The sequence below is a fragment of the Cyanistes caeruleus genome, chromosome 8, assembly GCF_971803275.1.
Source record: "Cyanistes caeruleus chromosome 8, bCyaCae1.hap1.1, whole genome shotgun sequence".
Classification (NCBI taxonomy): Eukaryota; Metazoa; Chordata; class Aves; order Passeriformes; family Paridae; genus Cyanistes; species Cyanistes caeruleus.
In genome coordinates this window covers 7201039-7227181 of record NC_141708.1, presented here as the reverse complement: position 1 = coordinate 7227181, position 26143 = coordinate 7201039, and the positions used below count along the sequence as shown (strand labels likewise).

Below are 26143 nucleotides of genomic sequence, written 5' to 3'. Positions count from 1 at the left end.
CTTTGTTTTCCTTATATCAAGTACTTTGCAGTATATTTAACTTCTCTAAACTATCATTTTTTTCCTTAGAATAGTGGAATCAGTTGACATTTATGTATACATTGCATTTTTTATGTAAATAGAAAGTTTTCTGGCTTTGAATTTTGAATCAAAATGTCGAACTCATATTTTGCCTTGGAACATGACAGACGTTCAGAAAATTTACAAACAAGAAAAAGAAAGAAAAGCTTATGCTGATTTTGTCCTAATGTTTTTAGAAATATCTTTAGTGCTTGACTAAATGTTTAAGCTCTCAAAAGTGAAATGCCTATCTCTGAGTGAACACAAAACTTGGAAACATGGAAATTTGGATACACTGTAAAATTTCATCTTAAAAACATATTCTTCTATGTCTTTGTGGACTGCTTTGCTTTTTTCCTCAGCTCCTACTGTCCTTGGTAAATCAAAACCAATATGGTTGCAACCATTTATTTGAAAGCTAATTGCAAATTATCTATACAGTTAATGAGAGTTTGGTAATGCACAAACCCCCTGCCATCAACACCACTGCTATCATAGCTTTATATAAGATAAAGCAAGGTGATTATCACACAGGTAACATTTTCAGAGAGTTTCTAAGCATATATAAATATAATAGCACTGCACCTATTTTTTGCATGTGGAAAAGGAATCAGGAAGGTCCTGTCTGAAAGAAATAATTTCCTTTGCAGTACAGACAGAAAGAAGGCAGAATTCCTGGTCTGGGGATCTCAAGAGGGATTGACTGTTTTAGCTATTGGTATATAATATAGATTTTCTCTCATTTCATGGTTTTGCATTAGGCAGGCTAGATAATGGATGCTCTTGAAGCAGAATTCTTTCACATGGATACTTCTTAATAGAGATGAGGAAGTTAGCTACTCTCAGATACCAATGTGTATATCGAAAGGTTTTGCTGTTTTCTAAGCTTTAATTTGATATTACTACATTTATCAAGCTCTGAAATTCAGTAAAATTTTTTTGTCTTTATGATGATTTATTTTTTTCCTTTGGTTAGATCTGCAGCATGGGCTGTCAGATCCCATTTTTTAAGTCAATTAACATGGTTCGGACAATCTGAATGCAGAGAACTAATCAGGGGAAAATATCTTCCCTCCAGTACATTGTGCCTTAAAAGAGACTAAAGATGGGAATGGAAATCTCAAAGGTTAACCTGGGTGTCTTCCTTTTCCAGGGTGCTCCTAAGCCGATTGCCATCGAGCCGTGCTCAGGAAACAGAGCCGCCGTCCTGACGGTGTTTTTGTGTCTGCCCAGGGGAGCGTCAGGAGTTCCTCCACCCGGGCAGTCAGGTAAGGCTGCTGTGCTGGCTCTTGTGGCTGTCTCCTCTGCACCCTTTGCCTGGGCAAAATCACCCTCACAGATCCCAAATAATGGCACAGCGGATGGATACGAGGAGCTGCTCGCTCAAGCTGATGTTAAGTTTAGCCCTAATGTTTCATTTTTCTTGGGAATTTGGTGTCGTGCCCAAATAAAAAGCCCAGTGATTAAGCCAGCCACATTTCATTAGGACTTCCTGAGGCAATACCTGTGTGTGTCAATATGCTCCAACATTGTCTCTCAGGGAAAAAAAAAAAAATCATATGCAGCCACTTCCATCGTTTCAGTTCAAGCTGCTGTAAATGAGGCTGTACAGGGAATACTGGTGAGTATGTTCACTTCAGGGTAATATTTAGTGAAGTCTAGTTTGCACCATAAATCCCAACACTTTGCTGGCTGGGACTCAATTAAAATAGTAGTATTTCCCAAAATGCCTGTCAGATAAAACGTGGAATTGTGTGAGTGAATGCTCCTGTAGGGAGGTGTTCACTTTGGAAGTGATCCCAGCCCAATTTAAAGTAGCTCTTGCATTATCTGGAAGCACTTTTTGTGGTGACCTACCTTCTGTGCTAGATCATTGTACAAAAAAACCTTCTCATAAAATACTTCCCAAACAGGAGGTTCCTACCTGCCCCTTTAAAACCCTTTAAATAACTGCCTACAATGATGTGATATGAAAGAGCCATGACAAGAAAGTGCAGACAGTAATGTGACACTGCACATGTGACCAGTTTACTCATTCAGAATTCACTGGAGCTGGAGCCAAAATGAACACCTTTGTAAGGAATAGTAGACTGCATGGTATGTGCCCAAAATGCAGGAATAAACCAGAAAACATGCTTTCAGGCTAACTTTTATCATTAAGAGCCAAAAAAAGATATCCTTTTAACCTTCAAAAATCCATTTAAGAGATTAAAAAGTATTGAGTAATGATGAGGGCAAACTCAGTTGACTTATGTTGGAAATAAGCTCAGCTGGGTGTTCTTCTTTTGGCCTGATCACTATCTGTTATTTATTTGGGAGTTTTAGTTCATTTTTTGAGGGCGAGGGGTATTATATTTTTTTCCCTCTGAGTTCTGAGATGAGGGTTTAGTTCTTAAAATGCTGTTTATAGCTTGGAATATCATTTTTGGAAGTGCTATGAAAATAAAAGTATTACTGATGCTTTGTCAAATACATTTCCTGGAAGGAATATATAAGTGTAAGTGCTCTGAAGAGAGCAATGAGAGAGGAAGGATGTTTAGTTTATTCCCTGTTCATGTTTTAAGGAAATGAAAAAGAAATGAAGGTGTTTATAGTCTTGCTACAAAAAAAAAACATTATGAATGGAAATTAAAAGTAATTGTTGAAATTGAAGCTTAAAATGTTTTTGGAGGGAGTTTTTTTGTTGTTTTCAAATTTACTTATGATGTATATCTTGACAGTAAAATTGTATTCATTTAGCTTCTTCATAATCAGCTTCTATTTATCATATAAAGGAGTCTTTGAAAAGTAATTGCTGATCTTTGCTGTGTGTAAAGCACAGACAGTATACATGTTTTGACACAGGGCTTGGGTTCAGCAACACATCTGATGTGTCATCCTGCATGTTCCTCAGCCTGTGAAAGAATGCACCTCTTTTTTAAACATCTTTTGTCCTCCTGTTACGTTCTGTCTTCTCATTGCTTTACCTTCCACCAGCTTTTCAGGCATATGTTTGGAATGCTATAATGCTGCTCTTCCATTTGTTAGTACGGTACCTGTCAGCCACTTAGTGTTTCGAAATATATAAATTATTTAGTCCTACAACTTTCACTTTGTTCAGGGTCAGAAGCAAATAGAAATGCTTGAGGTGTTCAGCCATGCTGGTTCAACCATTAGAGTGTATTATATTATGTGGCTATAATCATTTTTTCTTGTTCATGATGAGTTTTGGTACTCATGGATTGCTCTATGTGACCATGCCTAAGGCCAGGCTGGAGCAAGTTTTATTATGCAAGTTTGTTGGCACACCTGGAACTCTTCTAATTCGCTCCATTCCTGTCCTGCAGCACCCTGGGCTGCCTGGGAGCAGATGCTGTGAACACTGCCAAGTTTTTGGAAATGGTGTGAAAACTTTGAGCAGCACACTCATTCTCTATGCAGTTGGTTTCCCTTATGACTTAAGTTAGACAAAAACGAATGATATTGAGGTGGAAGTCATGTGTTCAGTAATTATGTCTTGCCAAGTAATATTAGAATCTTCTATTACTTGCACACAGCCATTTTCCAGCTCGTTGGGATCATTCTAGGATAGAACTGACAGTGTGTCAAGCATCTTTGTTTAAATGATCCATCAATGATACTCGTTCCCTTTTCACATTGAGAGAGTGTGGGATTCATTCCTTCTATACCTACATCCCAAACATAAGATGGGAATGCCTGTATTTTTATTATCCTGTGTTTTCTCCAAAACTGAGGAAGCAAATTCTTTACATAAAAACTAACCTATGTCCACTGGAGTTCTTAGTTGTATACCTAATTTTTTTAAGCTCTGAATTTGAGTTTTACTTTTCTGAGTTTTACATTAACAAATATTTTGTTGAAAAATGTCTCTGAATATTAAAAAAAAACCACAAACAACCCAACAAACCAGGAAATAAATGAAATCCTACTGTAAAGGTTACTCTTTCTGCAGCATATGTTCTATACTTCACCTTTACCGGCAGCTGGAAGAAAAGTTGAAGCTACAGATGGTGGGCTTTGGCCAAAGGCTATGCATGGCAAAAATCTTCTCTAGGAGAGACCATATGTCCCAGTGCAGATCTGTGTGTTCTCTCCTTCCTGCAGAAAATACAACTTTACAGACTTTCAACAGCATTGTAAATTAAACAGTTAAACTGCTTAAAATTAGTCTGTGATTTAAGATCGATTATATACAGATCATAGATTAATCATGTAGGTTTGGTCAAAATATTGATAGAAATTAATTAATTGCAAAAAACACAAAAACACTAGTCATTGGGATTCGTGTTTTAAAAAGAGGTTTTTTCAATGAAGCAGCTATTTGTAGAATTAAATATCCCGAAAGTCTGGAAAGTCACAAAATGTTGCTATCATGGTAGGTTAGGTGTTTCACAGCAGACCTTACATTTTCTTTCAGATCTAAGCTAACAATTCAATTATTCTTCTCTGAAGTAACCGATTTTAAGTGAAAGAAATTAGAGACAAAGCATAAATTAGAATGATCAGTGCAAAACATTAAGTTAAATTTCTCACTTTGCATTGACTGATAGAATGTGTGCTTTCTTCATTCTTCAATTATCTTGTTCACTGCATTGTACCTGTGTAATCAGAAAAAAATTAGATGGTCCAACAAAAATAGCAATTGTCTGTAGGGTTCACATGTCTATCAGTACAAATGCATCAGTGTAGTGGATATGTGACTTACAAGTTTTATGATACACTGGAAGTTAGAGATCATCTTTTATTGCTGTAGTGTCTGACCCCATGATTTAAATAGCTTAAACTCCTCTTAATATCAATGCAGATCTAATAATGAGAGCAGCTGCAACCAGTTCTCTAGAAAGAACTAAATTACACATCTCAAAGGGGATTGAACAAAACAAGTTAGACCAGAAAGAAGAGGATAATATATAACTTAATGCAGAAAAAGGTGCCTATGAATTATCAGCAGTGGAAGACTCAAGGTCTTCATACAGCTCTGGTGATATATTGGGAAATACAGAAAGAATAGCTTGGTAATGTGATAAATTCTGTTAAAAGAACTGTGACCATGTCATCATTACTACTAAAGCCCATGCTCTGAGGTATTGAGTACATTGTACTTATTGAGTACAATAAGTTTATAAAACAATGTTTGCATCTTTTTGGGATAAGGCCACTTTGTGCTGTAAAGCACAGAGAGAAATGAGAATATGAAACCATTTCAAAATAATTCAGAATCAAGGGGCGTAATTTCAGGTTATTTTACTTTCACACAGCAGCACTTACCCATCTACCAAGAGGACAAGTGCTAGAGCACCCAGTAGAGGAAATTCCCTATTGAGGCAGTGAGCTGAATGTTCTCTGCAGGTATGCACAAATGAGTCTCTCTGTTAAACCTCAGCAGATCTTTAACACCTCCATGGCTGTGTCTGGGTGAAGTGAATGTAACTTAGTCCATAAAATAACTTGGAAATTAAATGGAAGCTGAAATGGAAGACTGCATGCAATATTCTGTTGTTGTAAGTACAAATTAGGATGGCAGGTCTCTAAACAATGCTATCTGAGAGTTCCTGCCTGATATCCTTGACTCAAAACAGAATTTTGCGTAATTCTGGCCGCACTAACTGTGATGTTCAATCCTACTTAATCAGCAAGCTACAGTAGGATCACAGAATCAATAAAACTACCATGCCATCTGCCTTCCCTGTCCTCACCATCATAATGAATAATGACTCATTAAGTGTTCTACAAGACAATTAGCTCTGGTTGAAAACAGTAACAAGGCTTTCTTGATTATATTTATAATTTTCTCTGATTAAAATACAAGAAACCTAATGCATATCATAAGAGGTACATTTACATAAATATGAATTAACTAATAATTTTTATAGAGTATTATATTTAATTATATAGCTCAATTTTTCTGACCCTTGGAAACAAAACCAGAGCTTCTGGCTTTTCATTTGTAGAATGGCTTCATATGTGTACCTATCTCAGTGTGCAGAACTGGTTGCAGACATACTCTGGGGCATGTAAATCTCATGAATTTCTACCTGCTGCAAACACATTCCTTTGTGCAGATCTTTCATACTTGCAAGATAACCCAATAAAGTCACTAGTGCTATAAGGATGAAAATAAATATTCCTTTAGAAAAATATAAGTGAAAGATGTAGCAGAAAATACACTTTCATTAAGACAGACAGAGAAGGGTTGAATCTCTGCTTTAGTGAAGAAAAACAATGAATACTGAAGGTGGGGAGAAAAAAAGAGAGACTAGACATAGAAATGGGAAGGTATTCACTGGTGATTAATATTTAGATTCCTAAACATCTAAAAAAGAAACCTATAATTGATATTGCAAAAGGAAAAAAGAACTCTGAAAAATGATAGATGTCTAGATAAGAACAAACATAATTCTGCATTCTGTTTTCCCAGCTGGCTTATCAGGCCCTACAAAGTAGTGTCCTACTTTTTATTTAAGCAACTATATCTGTGCATCATCATGTTCTGTCTTCTGTAGCAATCCACTTCTCTAGATTGAATATTGTCTCACCTTTATAATTTTGGAAACAGAATATTGGCATATTTTCATTATTTGCTGTTTTATTGACATTGATTCACCAAGGTATATTTTATACTTGTAATCTAACAGTACTGTTTAGGTAGGATAAAGTGGCATGTAAATAGAGAAAACATTATCAAAACTGAACAAAACTAACTACACAACACCCTTAGAAGAGACACCTCCCCCCCATATGAATAGGAAGGCTTATCAAATAATGAAATATCAAAACAAAAAAGTCTCAGTTCTCTTATTTCCTCTGAAGTCCCAACTGGAAATAAGTGAAACTCCATATTACACAAAAACAGTGAAAAATGTCAAGAACTTGTGTTAAAATGCAGGGGTGAGTCAGACATTTTATTTATTATGCAAAGTTGCACAGTCATGTTCATTTGACCAGAAGCTCTACATTATAAAAGACTCATCAGGGAACAGAAATATTTGAGTTTCCTTTTACTGTTTAGACTGTGTGAAGACTGGGTTTAATCTTTCTCTATAACCTAAGGCATGACTAGAGCATTTTGTATAGAAATGTAATTTTGGTAATTGTGTTGAGGGATACTCCATATTAGTTACCAACATGATGCCAGTTAAAAGCTGAAAAAATTAGAAAACATTTACATTGTGGGAGAAAATCAAAATGGTCTTTGTAAGAGTTTTAATGACTACATCTAAAGCTAAAATTCTAATTAGTATGTTAAGCAGTTTCTTCAACTTACTGACACTGAGAGACAGTAAAATCCAGGGCTCTTTTCAGTTAGCTGGAGATGCTTAACAAAATAGCTCTAAGACTTGGTGTAAACTAAAATCATCTATTCCCAAGATCATTTTACTGAAGGAGGTGCTTCCTTTTGAGCAGTAAGGCCTATTTTTGGAGTGACTATTTTCTGCCTAATTCCATCCTTCTGCACTGCATCAAATGAGGGAGCAGACTGTGTTTATAGTAGTGACACTGTGAAAAGAACACAGTGGTAAGTGGCAGATGGTGCTGATGATTACTTAAAAAATATTTATGGCAATAGCAAAAACAAAGTAGATAATAAGACCTGCTAGCCACTGCCACCCCTTCTCCAGCCCAAACCCAGAGCAGTTATTTCTGCAATGTGCAGGGTAAAGTCTACTTGAAAAGTACAGGAGTTCTTAGCACAGAAAGCTTTGTAAGTGATGAAGAATGAGGTATTGATTTTGTCTGCTCTTTTACAGAATTTTGGGTGGTTCTGTAATGAATTAGCTTTTACATCATTCTAGCCATATAAACTTGATTCCTTTAAATTCTGGAGAATATACTTGGAAAGGACATAAACATTTTAATATGAAGAACATGCAGTAAAATGTTAGCAATGTGTCTTCCACACATCTTGGCAAAAGTAACTTATTGATTGGACAGTAAAACCTGCATGCTGTGGAGCCATCAGCAAAAAAATGTAAAAAGAGAAGGAAAAAAGTAAAGAGAGAGCAGGAGAATAGAGGAGGTGGAGATGGTTGTTTTACAATTTTATCACTGGATTTGCTGCCCTAGAGGGACTCAATAAAATGAGACATATTAATAAAAACTGTTAAGTACTTTGAACATTTCTTTGACAACTAGTTATTCATTTTTCACTCCAAAACTGTCACTGTTTCTCCAGAGTATTAGAAATACTTTTTTCTTTTGGGGTTTTTGCAGCTTTACTTGCATAAATGCAGCTGAAAGAATGTCTGAAGAGGGTGTAAAATTCTGAAGTGTAAGTGCAGCCATGTCCATCTCTTCCCCAGTGTGAGGAACCAATTGCCAGGTTGCATCCAGGTGACAATTTGGTGGTTTCCTGTCCCCTCTTGTTGTGGGGATGGAGAAACAATGATAAATGCTCATGAGCCAAAGCTTCTGGCCACAGACAGATGCACTAGAATCCAAACCTTCAGATCAGAGGCTCTAACCTGGAAAGAAATACTATCCTGCTACCACACCTGCCTGCTCACCATCAGCTGCAGTACTTGGGGCTCTGCTATTTTCATCCATCACCTACGGCGTTTTAACACAGCAGTCAGATCTTTTATCCACTTTGATTTTGCCAAGGCAAATGAGATCTGCTCTAAACCTGTTCTTCAGTCTTCTGAACACCTTTGTAGTGCTTTGTCCCAGTTTCAGCCTCAGTTCATCTCTTTTTACCTTGCATGACCAGGTTTGTACTCAAAGTGCCATGTGAAGGCCCATCTGGCATTGCCCAATGGCATTAACATTTTGTTGCTGTATTCCTTTTAAGATTTAATTTTTAAAAACATTTTCCCCCTTTCCAACTTGATATTTCTGCAGCCAACTTATTTTCTTCCATGAACTGTAAACTTTTAGAGGATAACTTTCTGTTTGTTTCCAAAATACATGGCTTTGAATTTTGCTGTTCCATCTGAGTATATTTATACTCCTTAAGTTCTTGGGGTCATGCATCTCTTTCTGGATTATATTCTAAGCCTTCTCTGTAGTGATGATGTTTGCCATGATTCAATTTAACTACATTAAGGCCAAGTTCTTTAATGAAAACAAAAGTGAACAGTAAAAAGTATGACTCTTGTTTCCATGTTATACCTTCACCAGCCTTCTTTATCTTCAAAACTATTTTTTGTTTTCTCTCCTTCATGCCATTATTCACTCTCCATAACTCCTCTATCTTCTCTTTTGATAATTTATCTGTTGGTAAATTGTCACATTATAAGATTTCAGAAATCTAGAAAATGTTCTGCATGTCTTCCCCAGAAAATCATTTAGCTTATTGTAGAAAAGTATCAGGGGATTCTGGCACAATCTTTGATGAAATGTTGTTGCATTTTGACCTGTTTTCCATTTACCTGCCTTTAATTATTCCTTCTTGCAAAGTACCTCATAGCAGAGCCTGATTAATAGATCGCTAAATAGCTGAATATATTTTTCCTTGAATCTAGACAATATTTAGTTTGAAAGAAACAGCTGTTACTGTTCTCAATTTGTATGCATCTGACATGACAGATTATTAAATTTCCCTGTTACCAGCCTTTGTTTTCTGATATTCTTAGAGAATTAGTGTCCTGATTACCCTAATGTCATTCCATAAAACTTCTGTTTCTTCTGTTTCCATATCCTCATTCTATTATCCATATTGATGGTCTTTGATAAACATTATCTCCCTCCTTGAAAACCTTCAAATTCGCTCCTGGGACAGTATCTAGAAAATACCTGATCTCTGCTTCATTCTTTCTACGTAATGACTCTGTTTTAGTCTCTTAGTTATATACAGTGAAAATCCTTGGCTGTTTTTTTACTAAACCTTTGCAAGGTCTAACTCATCTAGACTTTTGACAATTCTTATTTGGCTCTTACATGTCTTTGCCTGCAAACGACAGCCTACTTTGTTGCTTGATGCTTTTTAGCCATTTTCATAGGCTTTTGGAATTTAAAAAGCTGTAAACTTTAGGTCTTCAAATTTGATCATCTCCCAGGCAGAGCCTTAGGCCCTTTGCAAGGTTAAGCTTTCCCTGGTTGAAAGAAATCATAGTGTGCTTTTCTTCTTCTGACATGAGTGATACAGACATCGACAAAGGAGAGAAAAAGAAAGAAAAATTATAAAGGCAACTAACAAACATGGGAAGTTCTCACTTCAGACTTTTGCTGAGAGAGGTTCTACAATACTTATATGGTTTTTAATGGAAATATCATGGGAAAAAAAATCTTTTAATAGCATGATTTATTTTACACAAGCAGAAACATTGATGATCAGATAATGCTGTAAAGCAGCATCATGTTCTCCTCCTAGCACAAAGACACAGTGTTTCTTACATGGAAAACAGGCAGCAGTGGGGCTCATGTGCTTGTACACCTCAACCTAAAAGAGCACCTTTTTCAATTTTGTGCTGTTAAACTTTGAGGATTCAACAGATGTCTAGTTAGAGGTGCAAAATTAAGTCAAGTGAGCAAATCCCAGTGAAAGTGACACTCTGTATGATAAGTGTCCTTCCTGTGAAACTGGTGGTCTGGTTTTATATTCAGTCAACACATACTATGTAGAGCAGATGGCTTACAGCTAAATTAGAACCATAAACCTTTCAAAGTTAAAGTTATATATGAATTAAATCTTTCAGCAGGGGTCCCATCACCTATTTCTCCTTACTCTAACATTGAATCCCTGGAAAAGCAGATTGTTTTTCTTTAGTCAACAGAAGTCAATCTTCAACTAAAAAAGAATTACATTGGGATCTGTCCTGATTCTTCATCCTGGCATCATGGAAAGTTTCATTCATTACTGGGACAATGCAATTGCCCATAATCTACCTTGCCGTGTTTATTTTATCACACTCTTGGAGTAAGATGCTTCTACTGCCTATTTTTGGGACAAAGCTGTCCAAAATTATACAGAGACCAATCAGATTTATCATTCTTTGGCGTTTGATGGCATCCATCTGTTTATTTACAAAACTGCTAAAGACTTATTGAGTTACTAGACTACAGAGAAAATAAATTGAGTTATCATATGTAGTTAAATTCCATCCTTGCATCTGCTGTCTTTACAGCCTGTATGGTGTTTTCTGAAATTACACTGGCTTGCAGACCCAGGCTTCAGGAATACATTTACTTCACAGCCTTTTTATGCCATTTCAAGGGAATTTCTAATGCATGAGCAATTTGTGGTTCAGGAAAATGTTGACAGAAGAATGTCAGGGCTTTCTGTTGTTAGCAGTTTAAAAGCATGATAGGAACGGTTCTTACTTAAAAGTATCTCTTAAAAGTTGGGAGCTGCTCAATTTCTGGAATAATTTGATCTAACCCCTTTCAATCAATATTGCACAACTATTGTAGAAGGCTTTAAAGCTTATGGGCACAAATATACTAATATTATTAGTAAGTATAAAACACTTTTAAGATGAGGGATGGGGAATGAACTCTCATGCTCTGTGTATTCAATTATTGTTGTAAGTACAAACGAAAATAAATAAGGTTTAAAGTTCAAATCTTTCTGTCAGTAAAACTGAATAGCAAAATGAGGAAATACATCTTAAAGGGATACTTTAGTTCCTGTAGCAGGTGTGAGTTTGCAACAGCGAACTCAATTATAGCCCACATCCTTTCTGTTTGTGGATGTGCTGCTCTGTAACAATAAAATCACTGGAAGTGTCCTTTTGAAGGAACTAGTCTGAACCCAGCAAAGATATTAACTCTGAGCACCCACAGGTAGCTGAGAGCTCTGTGTCACCTTTGTGTTAATCTGGTCACGATTGTTAGAGGAGGGTTCTTGCTTGATGTGACAAATCTCTTACTGTAAATTCCCAACTTCTCTTATTTGTGTGCCTTGAATTCAAGTTCTGCTTCATCATTTTGGAACTGAGAGGTCTAGGGAATATATTCCAGAGGGAGCCATGTGTCATCATCTCCTGTCCTGTAGGGATACAGCAGATCCAGGTCACTGCTGCCTGTCCAAGCCCAGGGCTGAGCTCTGCATCTCCCTGAACCATCCTTTGGCATCCAAGTATGGCACTGTGCCTACACAGCACCAGCTAAATGGTGCATCCTGATGACTAAGTCTTGGTGGGACATGAAACGTGGAACAGCGTGGAAACCACCAAATGCTGTTTTGGGAATGGTTTGGAGCCTAGCAAGGGTGTCAGAACTTGGACAGCCTGGTGAATCATGCCTGACTGCAGAGCTACTTCAAAAATTCCTGCAGGATGCACTACTCTGTGCTAGCACTAGATGGGTGGGTTTCTCTCATATCACATCTGCAATTCTGTAGGTTAAAAAAATAATAATGATAATAACAACAACAAGGTTGGAAAAAGGTTGGAAGTTAATTTTTCTGCTCTTTCTTACAAACAAAAGCAAATATTAAGGGCTGAAGAAACAATGAGAAGGAAAAGGGTTGGGCATAAAAAATGAAAAGAATTATTAAAAAATTCTTGGAAAGAATTACTAAAAATTATTAATAATTAAATTATTAATAATTTAATTAATAATTAAAAAATTATTTAAAAATTATTCCAAACTAAAAATCCAAGGATCAGTTAAATCTATTTAAAAATATAGCATGGGATAAAACTAGGTTTCTGTGAATGTTATTGGACCTGGCAAGTGAGTCACAAACTAAACTGCATATATTTTTCATACTGGAGAAAATGAACTTGAAAATGACTGATAGCTAGTTAATATGGGAAAATGGCAGACAAAATAATCCATCCAAAAAAGGAACATTTTAAACTAGTACCTGTATGTGAATCACTTCTAAAAGAATCCCTCTTTATAAAACTACCATTCCTAAAATGTTTGGGTCTGAAATAATACAGCATTAACTGCATCCTCCAAATTGCTAAGCAGGAAGTATGGATCTGAACAGTGGCTGAAAAAGACTCTTGTCACTTTAAGTCTTTCATGTCATGAAAGTATTCCTGAGTGCTCAAAACATGCTAGGGTGTAGGGGAAAAAATCAAAAAGAAAATGACAATGGCAAACTATATTTAGGGGTGAGAGTGACTCAACATGAAATGATCAAGTAAAGTTTAGAATGACAATGTATCTATCTATCTTCATTTGTACTATTTATATATATTTATTACTTATAATTCACGATTCACTGATGTACAATCTGGAGTGTCTTCTATCAAGTACTCAGTGTCCTCAGCTTCTTTTGAGTGCATCTGACTGTAAGTGGGACATAAAATATCTGGTGCCTTGCCACAGGGCAAACCCTGGAAGGCAGAATAGTTGGATTGCAGTGATCAAAGGGTAACCTTCCTTATCCTCACCCTCTGACAGTGATACAGCAGCATGAAACCCATAACTGCAGTTCAGACTTGTCCCTGGGAGCATCATTTAGGGCACTTTTCCAGGTACAAAATTGCTTCAGGCTTGTGTTGTCCATTCCCCCACAACCTTTCCCCTTCCTGAGCGTTTGCAGCTGTATCTGCCTCTCACACAACAGTGGGTTCAGCAGAACTTGCTCCGTGGTGAAACGGTTTCACTGACTGGAGGTGGAAGTTTTAGGTGGCTGATAGTAGTTTATCATATCAAAAAGTAAGAAATTCTCGTGCATCTACTGGAATTTGTATCCAGAGTAGATTTTAGCTCTTGCTCTGCTAACTAGATTCCCATGTGTTTGTGGATGTGTGGTCTTTCTCTGTGCTCTCTGTAAAATGGGAATGATACTTCGTGAGGATGTTGTGGGAATAAATGAATAATGTTTGAGTTGTTCTCAGATTCATTGTTGTGAGTGTAATAGAAAAAAATCTAAGCAATAGTTCATAGCATGGTTTAGTTCCTAATACCATTCATTAATTTCCAGAGTCCTGCATTGCCTCAGCAGAAATGTTTGAGTCAAGGATAAGGACTCTTCTTCACTATCTGTTGATGAAATTTCAGATCAGTATCTAAATATATAAGACACTCTGTTGTTCTGTTTTGTTTGGTTTGGTTTCTTTTCTCTGGGAAGAGCAGATTAATCTGTTATTCTTCCTGCAGACAAATGATTCCTGTCAAATATACTCACGCAGGAATCTTCGTCCACAATAGAGAAAAACTGATTAGTCATCATGAAGGAATAGATAAAGAATCTTGGATAGCACATTGCAGCTGGGAGTACACAATGAAGTTTTTGTAGAGCTATTTTGTTTACCTGAAAATGTATCAATATGGAAAAGGCATAACAAGTTACACTACAAACTATTACAGCATAACACATTAAATTCAAGAGTAGTTTGCATCTTTACTCGGGGAAGCTGGTCATAAAGTAAAAAATTATTTAAGTATAAATGTGAACTTCAGATGAAATTTTCTTCACAATTTCTGGAGATTGTAATTATTAAATTTAAAATTTGAATGCTGAAGAAATAGCCTTTGAATAAAATCTATTTGCATTTGTATATGAAGAGGATGGAAATAATGGGGAGTTGTTTTTTAGAAAACAGCAAACCATGTCTGGCAGCACAGGGAGCTGTGTCAGAGCATTGTTCTGACTGACATGGGAGAAGAATTATGTGTAGCTTTAAATGGTGCCTTAGATAAAAATTAAAATCTGTGATTTAATTTACTGTTTTCTGATGATTTAAGAATATATGCTTGGAATAATTTAGAGTAGAGAAAGCTCTAATTTATGTGAAACAGTGCATTAAAAGCAGTTACTCATCCACCTAAGAAACATTATCAGCTACTCATCAGCTTCAATTCAGAACACAATCTGAAGAATAGCCTGGAAAAGGCATCACATTTCTTCTGCTTTTTAAAGACCTTGGCAATGCAAGATACTGAGTGTGACAAATGCAGTTAGGTATAAATTACCACCCTTCTTGCAGCTACTGCAGCTCGAGGTCCCACTTCCCTCCACTGAAATGCACAGAGTTCCACCTTGGTTTGTACTGGAGGAAATCTGGAATGCTATTACAGAACACTCTGCAAGCTCCCATTATTTTCAACAGGAGTGATGCCAAGCTCCTTTCAAAGTTGATTACAGAATCATAAAAAAAATAAGGCTGGAAAGGACTTTTAGAGATCATTTACTCCCATCTCCCCTGTTCATGGCAGTATCAGCTGCATGTAAACTATTTCTGGCAGATGTTTGTCTAACCTGTTCATAAAAGCATACAAAAATGGACTTTCTGCTTCTTACCTAGGAAATTTTTTCACCCATGTATTCCTGTTAGAAAATCTTTCCTAATGGTTAACCTAAATTTCCTCTGCTATGGTTTAAGCCCATTGCTTTTTATCATGCCCAAAATGAGCATAGAAGATTATTTCCTTCCTTCCATTTCACTGCAGACATCTATATTTTTCTGTTTACACTCTATCACCTTTCTGTAGATCAAAATAATCCCAGTTCATCTAAACTGGTCAAGGTCATGTTTTCTAGACCTGATTGCTCTGTATTAGTCCCCTAAATTATGCCTATGCAAAGACAGGTACAGCAGGAGGGTAGAATACTGAGGGATGGAGGGTGAAAAAGAGTATTTTACAAGAAAATGTTACTGAAATTATACCAATCATTCAGCAGCTTTTTTATTTTTTTTTTTTTTTTAGAGTACCACCTTATCTTTCAGTTTGCTCTTTATATATGCACAATACCCATGCTTCCTACACTGTTAATTACTGCTGTCTGCTATATTCAAAGGCTGGCATGCCTAAAGTGAGAGGTGTGTGATATGGGACACTAATTCTGAACTTGGGCAGTATGAAGGATCTGCAGAGTAAATCAAAATCAAAAAATCTGTAGGAAAATCAAAGATGTGGTTGATTCAGATTTTCTCCTTCCCAAATCTTAATTTTACTAAGTGACTTGACACTGAAACCAGAAAGCTTACTCCACACTTCTAAGTTTGGCTATTTTTAGGATTTCCTGCGGAGATCTTGGCCCTGAGCTTTAATTCCTTCTTCCCACACACATGCCCATCTCTCTCCATCCACAGTGGAGTCAATGATTCACGTCTGGTGCACTCAGCCAGCAGGGATCAGTTATTTCTTCCTGTAGGGTTGTGGCACTTTGTAGTAAGGTGCAATGAAAATTCCTTTTAATGAAGAGAAATTTGTCTTAGGAAGCAAGTGTGGCTTGCATCCCAGCAGAAGTGGTGTGTGGCAATTTAGGGTTTGTGATGTACATTTTGCTTACAAGGATGCACAATCCATTCACGAGGGAATTTGTAAATTATTCAAGTAATCCTTACCTGTGGGATAAATATTGTCCCCTAAGAAGCTCATGTAACTTTATAATCTGATAATTTATTCTGTCAGGATAAACTAAGAAATTCTGTAATCAACTTTCACTCCTTGTTATTGGGCAGCTAGAGATTTATTCAAATGCTGTTTCTTTGATATTATGCTTCACTGATGCTTTTTCTGATTCTTCTCCATTGATCAAAAGTGATTTTTAGAAAGCACAGTTCTCCTGCATCTTCTCATCATAAATTATTGGTTTTTTCTTTGATGGTAGATACATGAAAATATTCTGGATAGTTAAACAAACAGTCAGAATCATGTCAAGCAGTCAAGATTCAGTTTTTTCCACTGGATGCAGCATTTAGTTTTACCATCTTCAGCATAGGTAATTTTTCTACACTTATGGGAGGCCACTTTGTACTTCCGGCCTGTTGCAGACCCTATGAAAAATTCAAGATGTGCAGGATTTTATATCCCAAATGAGATAAATTGGTACAGCAGGATTAGAGTGTGAAGGTTGTAACAATCAACAGCCACAACCACAGTCACTGTCCCCTCTGAATGTGCAGCCCAGCTCCCAGGGAGAGTTTACATCAGCTGATAGCACGGACATCCTGCCACAAAGCTCAGGGAAGAGGCAGCTCCATCCTTGGTACCAGAGCAATTACACTCTCAAATCCCACTCAACAGCTCTGAGGGGCACTGGGCAGCAATTCCCCTCATTAGATCCTACCCAAAATGTCCAAACATGGACAAGCTAGCAAATGCTAGTTTGGAAGCATGGAAATGCTAATCTGGGGTGTCTGGCTGATCACTGCACAAAGGCTGGAGCTGTCACTTAGCCATCAAGCTGGACATTGATGCAAGGACAGTAATTTTCTAGGAGGTACAGTCAAAATATTTTACTTCAGCAAGTGCCCTTCTTCCATGTCATTACATTCCATGTATTCTGTGCTTTTATATCCTCAAATGTTCCAAGTGTATTTATTTGTATAGATACATAAAGGTGCAACTTGAACACCTGAGTTCAGCAGAGTGAACTTACAATTGACAAAGGACAGAAATTCCCAGCTACCAATAAAATTATATACATTACAGATTCTAGTTCTCAGTCCTGGGAGTCCTTAAATTAATGCAAGTTTATCCAAATGAAAAGGGCTGTTCTCTGATCAAATCAGTGCTTTCAAAAGATGAAAAATGTCTAGACACCTGAAAATTATGAAATTAGCTCATCTCCCAAGCTCATCTTCTAAACACACTTTATGGGTATGTGGATTTTTAACCTATTTCAGGTGTTCTAGTGAAAGCTGATGTCCCTTCAGTCACATCTCCTGTAGCTGACTAAGAGATGGAATATAGTTATGAGACCAATGGTACAAAATGGTACAAAAATAACATAAATGAAAGTTGAGCATGGACACTGTCAATAAATTAATAACAATTACAAATCAATCATGATTGAAATATTAACTTAAATCGAAAGATCTTTGCTCACCAGTTGCAGTGCAGCCTGTATGAACAGTAGAAGTGTTCATACTGAGAGAAATTTTTAGCTTTCTTTTTCAGAAGTGAAAATAATGTGCTAAGGCCACACTGAAATCTATGGATACACCACCAGATCCTATTCCATGTGGGGAATCACATCACTACAGTGATACCAGTGCCATTAAGACAGAAAGGTCTTAGAAAAGTCTCAAGAAACCTCATAAAACAAATTCTTTCTGTCTGTTCCTCCTGGTGTTTGTTCCACATTTTCAATACATCCTTTTTATCCCAGTACCTGGCTGGGTGACCTTGTATAATATTGCTTGGGTACTTTTGATAGAAGTCGTTTTTACCTTCTCCTCTCCAAATTTCCCTGCCTAATCTCCGTAGCCTCTGTATGCATTTTCTTCTACACTTTGAAAAGCAAAAGCTGAGACACGTCCCCAAATTATTTTCCTTTTGATACCAAATTGGACACTTGAATTTTAATGCTGCATTTCTTGCTCTGGGAGCTGAAGCTTTGTTTACTCAGCTGAGCACTGGCAGGACTGGTGCAGTTTTCCCAGCAGGGCTCACTGAAGGGCCTGCTCCCTTCCTTTGAAGGGACCTGTTCCCACTTGTTCCTTAGTGCTCCTAGAGAAAACACTAGCAAATGTGGAAGTTGGTGAGGGCTGTTGTGGTTCTTGTAATATATTTTCTATTAGAATGAAATGAAAAAAATGCCACATCCATTTCAGAGAGCACCAAGCTCATAATCAGATGGTAATGATCTGTAGATGAAGAGGAGATCCGTGTCCAAGCACGTAACTTCCTTTGTACTTGTGAGATTGAACAGAGCATGATTTCAAGTTGCAGGCTCTTAACTGTTGGTTGGCTTTGTTTTCCTTTTGGTATTATTTATATCTTCTGGACTGCAATACAGAGGGCTCATTGAAAAATCAGTAGTGAATAAAAGCCTCAACTTCAGATCAGTAGTTGTAAGCATTCTCCAAAGTACAGGGAAGAGGAGGGAATATTGATTTCTCAAGAAATCAACTATTAGGAAATGAAACAACTTTAAAAAGGTGGGGATATTACCTTATTGGCAATGGTTCATGAAGTACATTCTGATCTTGGCTCTTGGATGCCACTTATACCATCTTCCTACAAGCTGGAATGCTGTTTTGCCAGAGCTTGAAAAGGAAGCATTTTTTCCTGTTCAAAACATTTTCAGCATTTCAAGCCAAACCATTTGTGTGGAGGAATAGATCTCTATTTAAAGAAATAAGAGCAGACTATTCATTATCTGGAATCCTACTTTAGCATGTTCTTTGTTTTAGAAGCAAGGATGTGAATTGTACTCATTTTATGACCTGACCAGCCATGAATGAAAGAGCTGGCTGATTTTGGCTCCATAGTTATGTGCCTTTCTTGTAAACTCTGACTGAGCATGCTGTAATAAGCTTCTCTGGTTCCAGACTGCTGAGGTTGAAATGGAAAGAAACAAACCTGATTGAAGTTGCAGGTCTGCTTGTAGCTTGTTTCATTCTAGATACAGTTGGAGCCAATTTTATTTCCTATTAGTCAAGATTAAAAAAAGCCTCCAGTCTCACATACACTGACTCCACAAAGACAGATACAGTACAGTCTGATTTCCTGGATCTCTCCTTGATTCAGTGAGAGGGGCTGATAGATGTGGCTGGAAAGAAAAATACCCCATTTAAAGGTTGAGATGCTGAAACAGGATCAAATTGTTAGAGCAGACAGCTTTTTTAACTGTTTTGTTTGTGGTTGCCCATGAGTGTAGCAATGCATTCAAAAGTAGTAGGTTGTTATATTTTTATTTTCAAATTCAATGTGATGGTTGCTTTGAGAAATCTTTAATTGGAGAGAAACTTGTGATGCTGTCCTGCACTCACAAATATTTTTCAAGCTAATGCCTCTCCTATTTCTTAACAACAAAACCAGAAGCATAAATGGAAAATGAAGTCAAGCTTAACAAAATGTACCATTCCTTTATGAGCAGATTTAATTGTTCATTGTCTGCATATAGAGTGGTGTCCTGATATGACAGCACAGAATATTCTGACTTCTCCCAGACTTTTAGGACACTTCAAGGTGTGATTATGGAAAGTAACATTCAAGAGATTGTGCAACTTCTGTGTGACATATTACTTGAAAATGACAAGAAAATGACTGCTCCTCTGAGGAGGTAGATGCTGCTGCATGTAAACACATGGGAAAATGTAATTTACTGCATTTTGCTTGTGGAAGCAGTTATTTTTATTATTTAAATGGAAAGACAAGATTCTTACAGTTACTTGGTATTAGTGAGTTAGCTGTTCTTCCCACATATTCAGCTTTCCTTTGCATAGAACATGCATTTTTTGAGAACATGATAGAAAATGCAACCCTAAAAAATAAGTTGTGAAGTTTTAAGAGTTCTTAAGCAGATGTTTTAGAAATTATCTCCACATCACAGTGCCATTCCTTCTATGTTTTTTGCTACCCCCAAAATAATTTGTTATCTTTTAGGAATGTTGAGACATTTAAGTGTATTTTAAATCTGTTTCTATGTGCATGTGTGAGCAAAAAAATTCATGTTTTATGTCAGCTGAATATAATGCAGTTGGGAGCTCTCTCTTTAGAAAGGTCAGATCTGTAGAAATGGTGCTGTTTAAGAAAATCAGTGGTTTTTTTCAAATTTACCAACAAATGCTACCCCAGTGTCATTCAATGATGTATCACTGTGATGCATCACTAAATATTGAACATTATATAAGTGCTTCAGGATTTAGTTTTGTTCACTATAGATAAAGACTTGTATAACTTGGCCAGTAAGTTTCCACACTGTGAAGAAAGGACAGAAGTGCTCTGTGATGTTGGTCTTTTAAATAGGAGTTGGGTGGAAATGAAGAAATTGGAGATATGCAACATTACAATTTACAGACTTGAGAGAAATGCTCAGAATAAGTGTTCAGAAACTCCTTGGCTGTGAACTTTGCTGATCTGAACCTGCTGTGGGAATTATCCCTGTTATTTAAAATGTAAGATCTAGTTCATTTATACCTAATTTCTGTTTGCTTAGCTACCAAGCAGATGTTTATTTTCTGATACTATTAATGATTCAGTCAGGCTGTGTATCAGGCATTAGTACCTATACATAAAGTTGTCTGTGTCTGCAGCTATTTCAAGCAATTAACAACTTTAAATGTAACCACTATCATATGGCTATTTTTTTCCTATTTATAAGCTTGTTTTTGAAGTGTTTCTGTAGTTAGATAGAAAACATATATTCAGACAAACTTAGGTCTGTCTGATAAGTTTCGCAGCAAAGTGAAATGAAAGATTTTTGTGGAAAAATATGTTTACATTCAAAGGCAATTTCTAACACTTCTGTTGTTTACAGCACAGTTTTAAATCAGGTCAAGTAAAAAAAAAACCCAAACCCATGAACTGAAGAAGTGCATTTCTTTGTTCCCTGAATTCAGCCCAGTTTGGTGGATCCATAAACTAGAACATTAAAATTTTCTTTCTTTTAGTTGCATTTAATAGGAAAAATTGGTGGCAGACCAAAATAATAGCAAATCAGATTTAAGGATTCAGGCTGCTAACCTGAGCAGCTGCACTGTGAGGAGTTGGTGCTGCTGGAGCAGTGAGGAAAGAGGAGGAATAGTCAAGGTTCTGCTCCTCAGCCACTCCTTCCAGACCTGTCACAGAGCATTGTCCCTTTGCTACACATGGGAGGCCATAGAAAAGATAACTTTCACCCATGGGATTATTGCTGACAATTCATATATTTGGTCCTGAACATAAAGGATCAAACATTGATCTAACATTGAGGAGTTGTATGATGCAGCTGATTTGTCCAATATCAAGCAGTAGGGCCCTGGGGAGAACATTGCATTGAGCTAGCAAACCTTGGAAGTCTATTCATTAAAGCAAACAAAAGCAGGGTGGAGGGGGGAGAGAATTGCTTCAAGGGTTATTTTAAGGGGAAATAAACTAGAAAGCCAAATTTTTGCAAGTAATGGTTTGCCAGATTTGACTTATTCCCTTCCCCTGGGTGAGTGCAGGGTGATACAGCCTTCAGTAGTGTGATACTGTTGTGTGTTTCTGCAGAACACCTGCAACATTCATTGCACAGGCTGGACCATAAGAAAGGACAAAATTATGTTTGAACAAACAGCTGCAATGTTTGAATGTTTGCTCTTGCCACTCACACATATTGTAAGGTTTTCTTAATGTGTATGCTGTTGGATGCACATTTAAGTGTGGGGGATGTGTGTGTGCAAAAACATGCATGTACACCTGGAATTGAGGAAATGAGGAGCTTTCTGTTGCAGCACAAAAAGATCAGTTTCTCAGAAGAAGAATGCTGTAGGGCCAGTTTAAACATTTTAGTGCTGTAGATGTATGACTTTAAGCCCTGGGAAAAAGCTGGCTGAATATGTCATAGACATGATTTGTCTTTGGATGATAGCAGCATCTCTCATAAAGCACTCCACTCAATCTGTGGCATGATATTAGTGGTGAATGTGGAGAATTCTCTTTTCCAGTAGCTTGAGGTATACTTATATGAATCTAGCTGCTGAGTGACATGGTAAATAAAATCCAGAGGAAAAAATGATACACAGTTAAAGATGTATTTTAGTGACAGGCAATGCAGCAGCAAAGGCAAACAGAGATCTAATCCTGCATTAGTACGTGAAAATAAGAGGAAACAAATGCCTTCAAGAACTAATGAGCCCTTGAATCTTTTATCTGTTATCAAAAATTAGGCTGGGAAAAATCTATTTCATGGAAAAGAACTGTTCTGCTCCATCTTTTACTATATCTTGTATATTTCCCTCCTTAGGACTCCCACTTATGAAGTGCATATTAGGAGCAGAATCTTTCCATTTGGAGAAGAGTGTATCAATGCACACACTAACAGTGTGGAGGTCTGTGTAGGTACTGCCTTTTAGCATCTGCATCGTTTAAGCCACATTTTCTCTTATCTTTCTGACACTAATTCTAGCACCAGAATTACATTAGTCCCCACAGTGGATCTTCATTTCTGACAGTAGATTTCTGAGCAAATGAAAAATCATCCAGTCATTTCTCTCTAATTAGTTGTGTCTCTAAATACCTAATTATCACTGGGAACAAATTGCACGCTACAAAGATAATATTATGGAGAGCTGTTAATCTGTTAAGATGCTGCTTTTGAGTTTTGTACAGTCAATGCAGCTGTTAAAACAGAATTTTTGCCACCTGGATATAGCATTACCATTTTATTGTAAAATTCAGAAATAAATGACGGGAAACCAGAGGATTGGAGTTGACTTCTTTAAGCAATGTGCTTGTCAGATAAAGAAATGTATCCTTATGTCCTTCATAATCTAATCTTTTCCATACTTTGTGCTACTTTTGAATTGTTAAAAGGTGAGTCTATGGCAGCACTAAAAATTAAATGTTCTTTCAGGATTATTTGGTTTGTTAATAACTTGGTTTGCATTGTCCACATATACATGGCAAGGTAGAATAACACAGTAGATTCATGGAGTTTTCAGCCAAATGCAATCTGCATAGAAATTGCACGTTTCTGTAGAATACTTGACAATTATGCTTAGGTGGCTTAACTGTAATTAACGTGTAATGTGCACTTTGGCTAGAAAAGAGAAATTACCAGGTACTTACCTCGTGATTATTTCAGCATGCTTTGCACAGTTATGGTTTGTGGTCATAATAGTGCAGAGTGCTGAGTATTCTCAGCTCATTCTGAAGTCCATTGGTGCTGAGTATCTCCAGAACCTCCTAGATGAGGTCCTGAATCCCTGGGAAATATACAGTGACTGTATGTAAAGCATAATTTATAGCTGATGCCTGCATAGAAGTAATGCCACTGCTTGTTAATGATATCATCAAAAATTCCCAGCTCAAGGACATTCCTGATCACTAGAGTTTTAAAGCTTTAATTGTAGTTAAACCTCCCTTTCGAGCTGAAGTTTTGGATTTTCTTATATTCCCTTTTCCTCTTTTCATAGCAATTCTTCAGGCTAAAAGATTTTAAAGGTGACATGAACTAGAGCTATTACAGTTTTAGAAGTAAATGCAGCTGTACACACATTATGTTTTTGTATTGATCTGCTAATGTAAAACCTATAAAAATGTGGACTGATAATAAGCTGAGAGTTCTAATTAGCAGTCATCATGCTGCCACCTCTTCTATGTAATCAAATCAGCAAAAATCCTGACAATATGAAAGAGAGGTGCTTGAAGAAGTCTGTTAGTAATTTCATAGGAATACAGCTAAAATTTGTGCCCTATTTTACTTTCATGAAAAAGTTAATTAAACTAATCAGCACTTCAAGAACCACAAGAGAAATCCTGTCCCAAATTCTGTATACAGACAGCCTTGAAATGGGAATGAGGACATAACCATGCTGTGTCCCTTGCCAGAATCTGCAGGGACCTGTGAGGGTGCTGTGAGCATAGTGACCTTCCCCTGTTGTGTTGGTCAGTCCCAGTGGACTCAGATTCTGCATCCATGGAGCCTTGGAGATGTTGTAGGATTCATCATTTGCTGTATCCAGAGACAAATGTGTGGTGATTTGGTTTCCTCTGGGATCTGCCCACACTGGTTTCTTAGCCCTTACATCCCCTCTCAGAGAGCAGAGTGATTGTGAGCATTCTTTGCACTGGTGTGGGGATTTAGAGGAACCTGAGGAGCTAGGCTTGGAATCTGAGCTGGCCAGAGGTGGACAGAAACCAGAGCATGAGCTGGAGCAGAGAGCAGGATCCCAGGCAAGGCTGAGGCTGTTCCTTCCTAAGGAGGTTCTTATCCCAGAGGGTTGTTGGGCACTGGGACCGTCTCCCAAGGGAGAGAGAGGGGTCACAGCACCAAGCCTGACTGCACAAAAAGAGCATTTGGACAATGTTCATGGGCACATGGTGTGACTCTTGGGGGTGTGCAGGGCCAGGAGTTGGACTCAATGATCCCTGTGGGTGCCCTCCAACTCAGCATATTGGGTGATTCTTGAATGAGCTGTGGGTCACAGCACAGTAAAACACACCAGAAGCCCATGATGCCTTAAACACCAGAGAAGCTGCGAGTGAGCATCTCCTTGCAGCCAAGTTGGCTTCAAGGGAACTGGTTTCAAACTCCAGCTTTTTCTGTTAAAAAAGAGAAACAGAAGTTCTGAGCCTGCTTATTTTAGAGAAGCCAAGACAAATTAAGAGCCCCAGTATCTAAAGCACACAGTGCAATAGTTTTGACAAGTTTTATTCAGAGAAGACATTATTTAGCTAAAAGCCACAAGTGTGAGCTAGATTGAAAAACAAGAGAAACATGAAGGCTGTTTTTCAATGATGACCAACTGGACCAGTATTGCTGAGTAATTCAGTTTTGGTGGAATTTGATTCCCCTGTGTTGTGATGTCTGCAAGGCAGTGTCTGTTTCCGGCACTCCAGCTGGGTTATTTGTTAGAATGTTTGCTGTTTTGTGGGTGTTTTTTTTTTTTTGTAGTGCTGGGAAGCCTTAATCATGGGTCAAGCCTGCATTGTTTTAGGCACTAAATGAACTCAGAACAAAGAGGCAGTTCTGCTGCCACAGAGTTTATAATCTAAGTATAAAACAAGAGACAACAGATGGGTCTAGACAGACGGGGGAGCATAAGGAAACAATGTGACAGTACTGGGCAGCCAAAAAGTCAGTGTTGAAGGGAAAGCAGCAGGCCAGCTATGAGTTTTCTATAAGCAGCATATCAAAGACAGGATCTGAAATGAGATAATTAAGACAGCTTTGCAGATGGCTGTAGGGAACTCCTCCTAAGAATGAGGCAGTTTGGTGGGGAAGGGCTTTGGAAGTGAAGACAAACTTTATGTATTTTAGGGCACAGAAAGTGGGAAATAAAGCAGAAAACACTCAGATAGTGGTGATATCATCAAAAATATTAGATATGTACGTGGGGTTTTTTGCAGCAGCATTCTGTATAGGTAGGAGTGAGCTAAAGCTGAGTCCCTTTGATCCACTTTGTGAGTGAAGAAGAATGTGAAGAACATTCCTTCCTCTCATCCTCACTGAAGGATTTCTCCCCCATTGTATCAGCAGACACTTCTTGGCCATGGAGAATTTGATGAGATTCACTTTTGAGCACATAAAATACTTTGTTTGGGCATAAAGGCTGCAAAACACTTCTGAACTCCCAGAATTCAAAGACTACTGAAACAGAAGCCTTGATTTGGAAGTCAAATAAATTTTTTTCTCAAACAGAACAGAAAAATAATCACAAGACCATGTTTGATTGTACTGGACAGTTGGTAAACAACTTGACAGCAGTTTCATCTTATGGTTACATTAGCTATTATTTTATATGGCAGTTGTATTTGGCAAATTACAATTTCCCTTTGAAAATGATCCTTGGAAAATAATACATGACATTTTAAAGTACCG

The 26143-nt window shown here is 37.4% G+C and overlaps 1 protein-coding gene across 2 annotated transcripts in view; it reads left to right on the top strand.

The window, feature by feature from the left end:
* ATRNL1 (attractin like 1) overlaps positions 1-26143 on the top strand; it is a 432328-nt gene that overhangs the window by 379556 nt on the left and 26629 nt on the right. For both annotated transcript variants that reach the window (XM_086899053.1, XM_086899052.1), the window contains one exon: positions 1214-1328. In XM_086899053.1, the coding sequence (XP_086755179.1) occupies positions 1214-1328 (115 nt within the window). The remainder of the gene's footprint in view (positions 1-1213; positions 1329-26143) is intronic.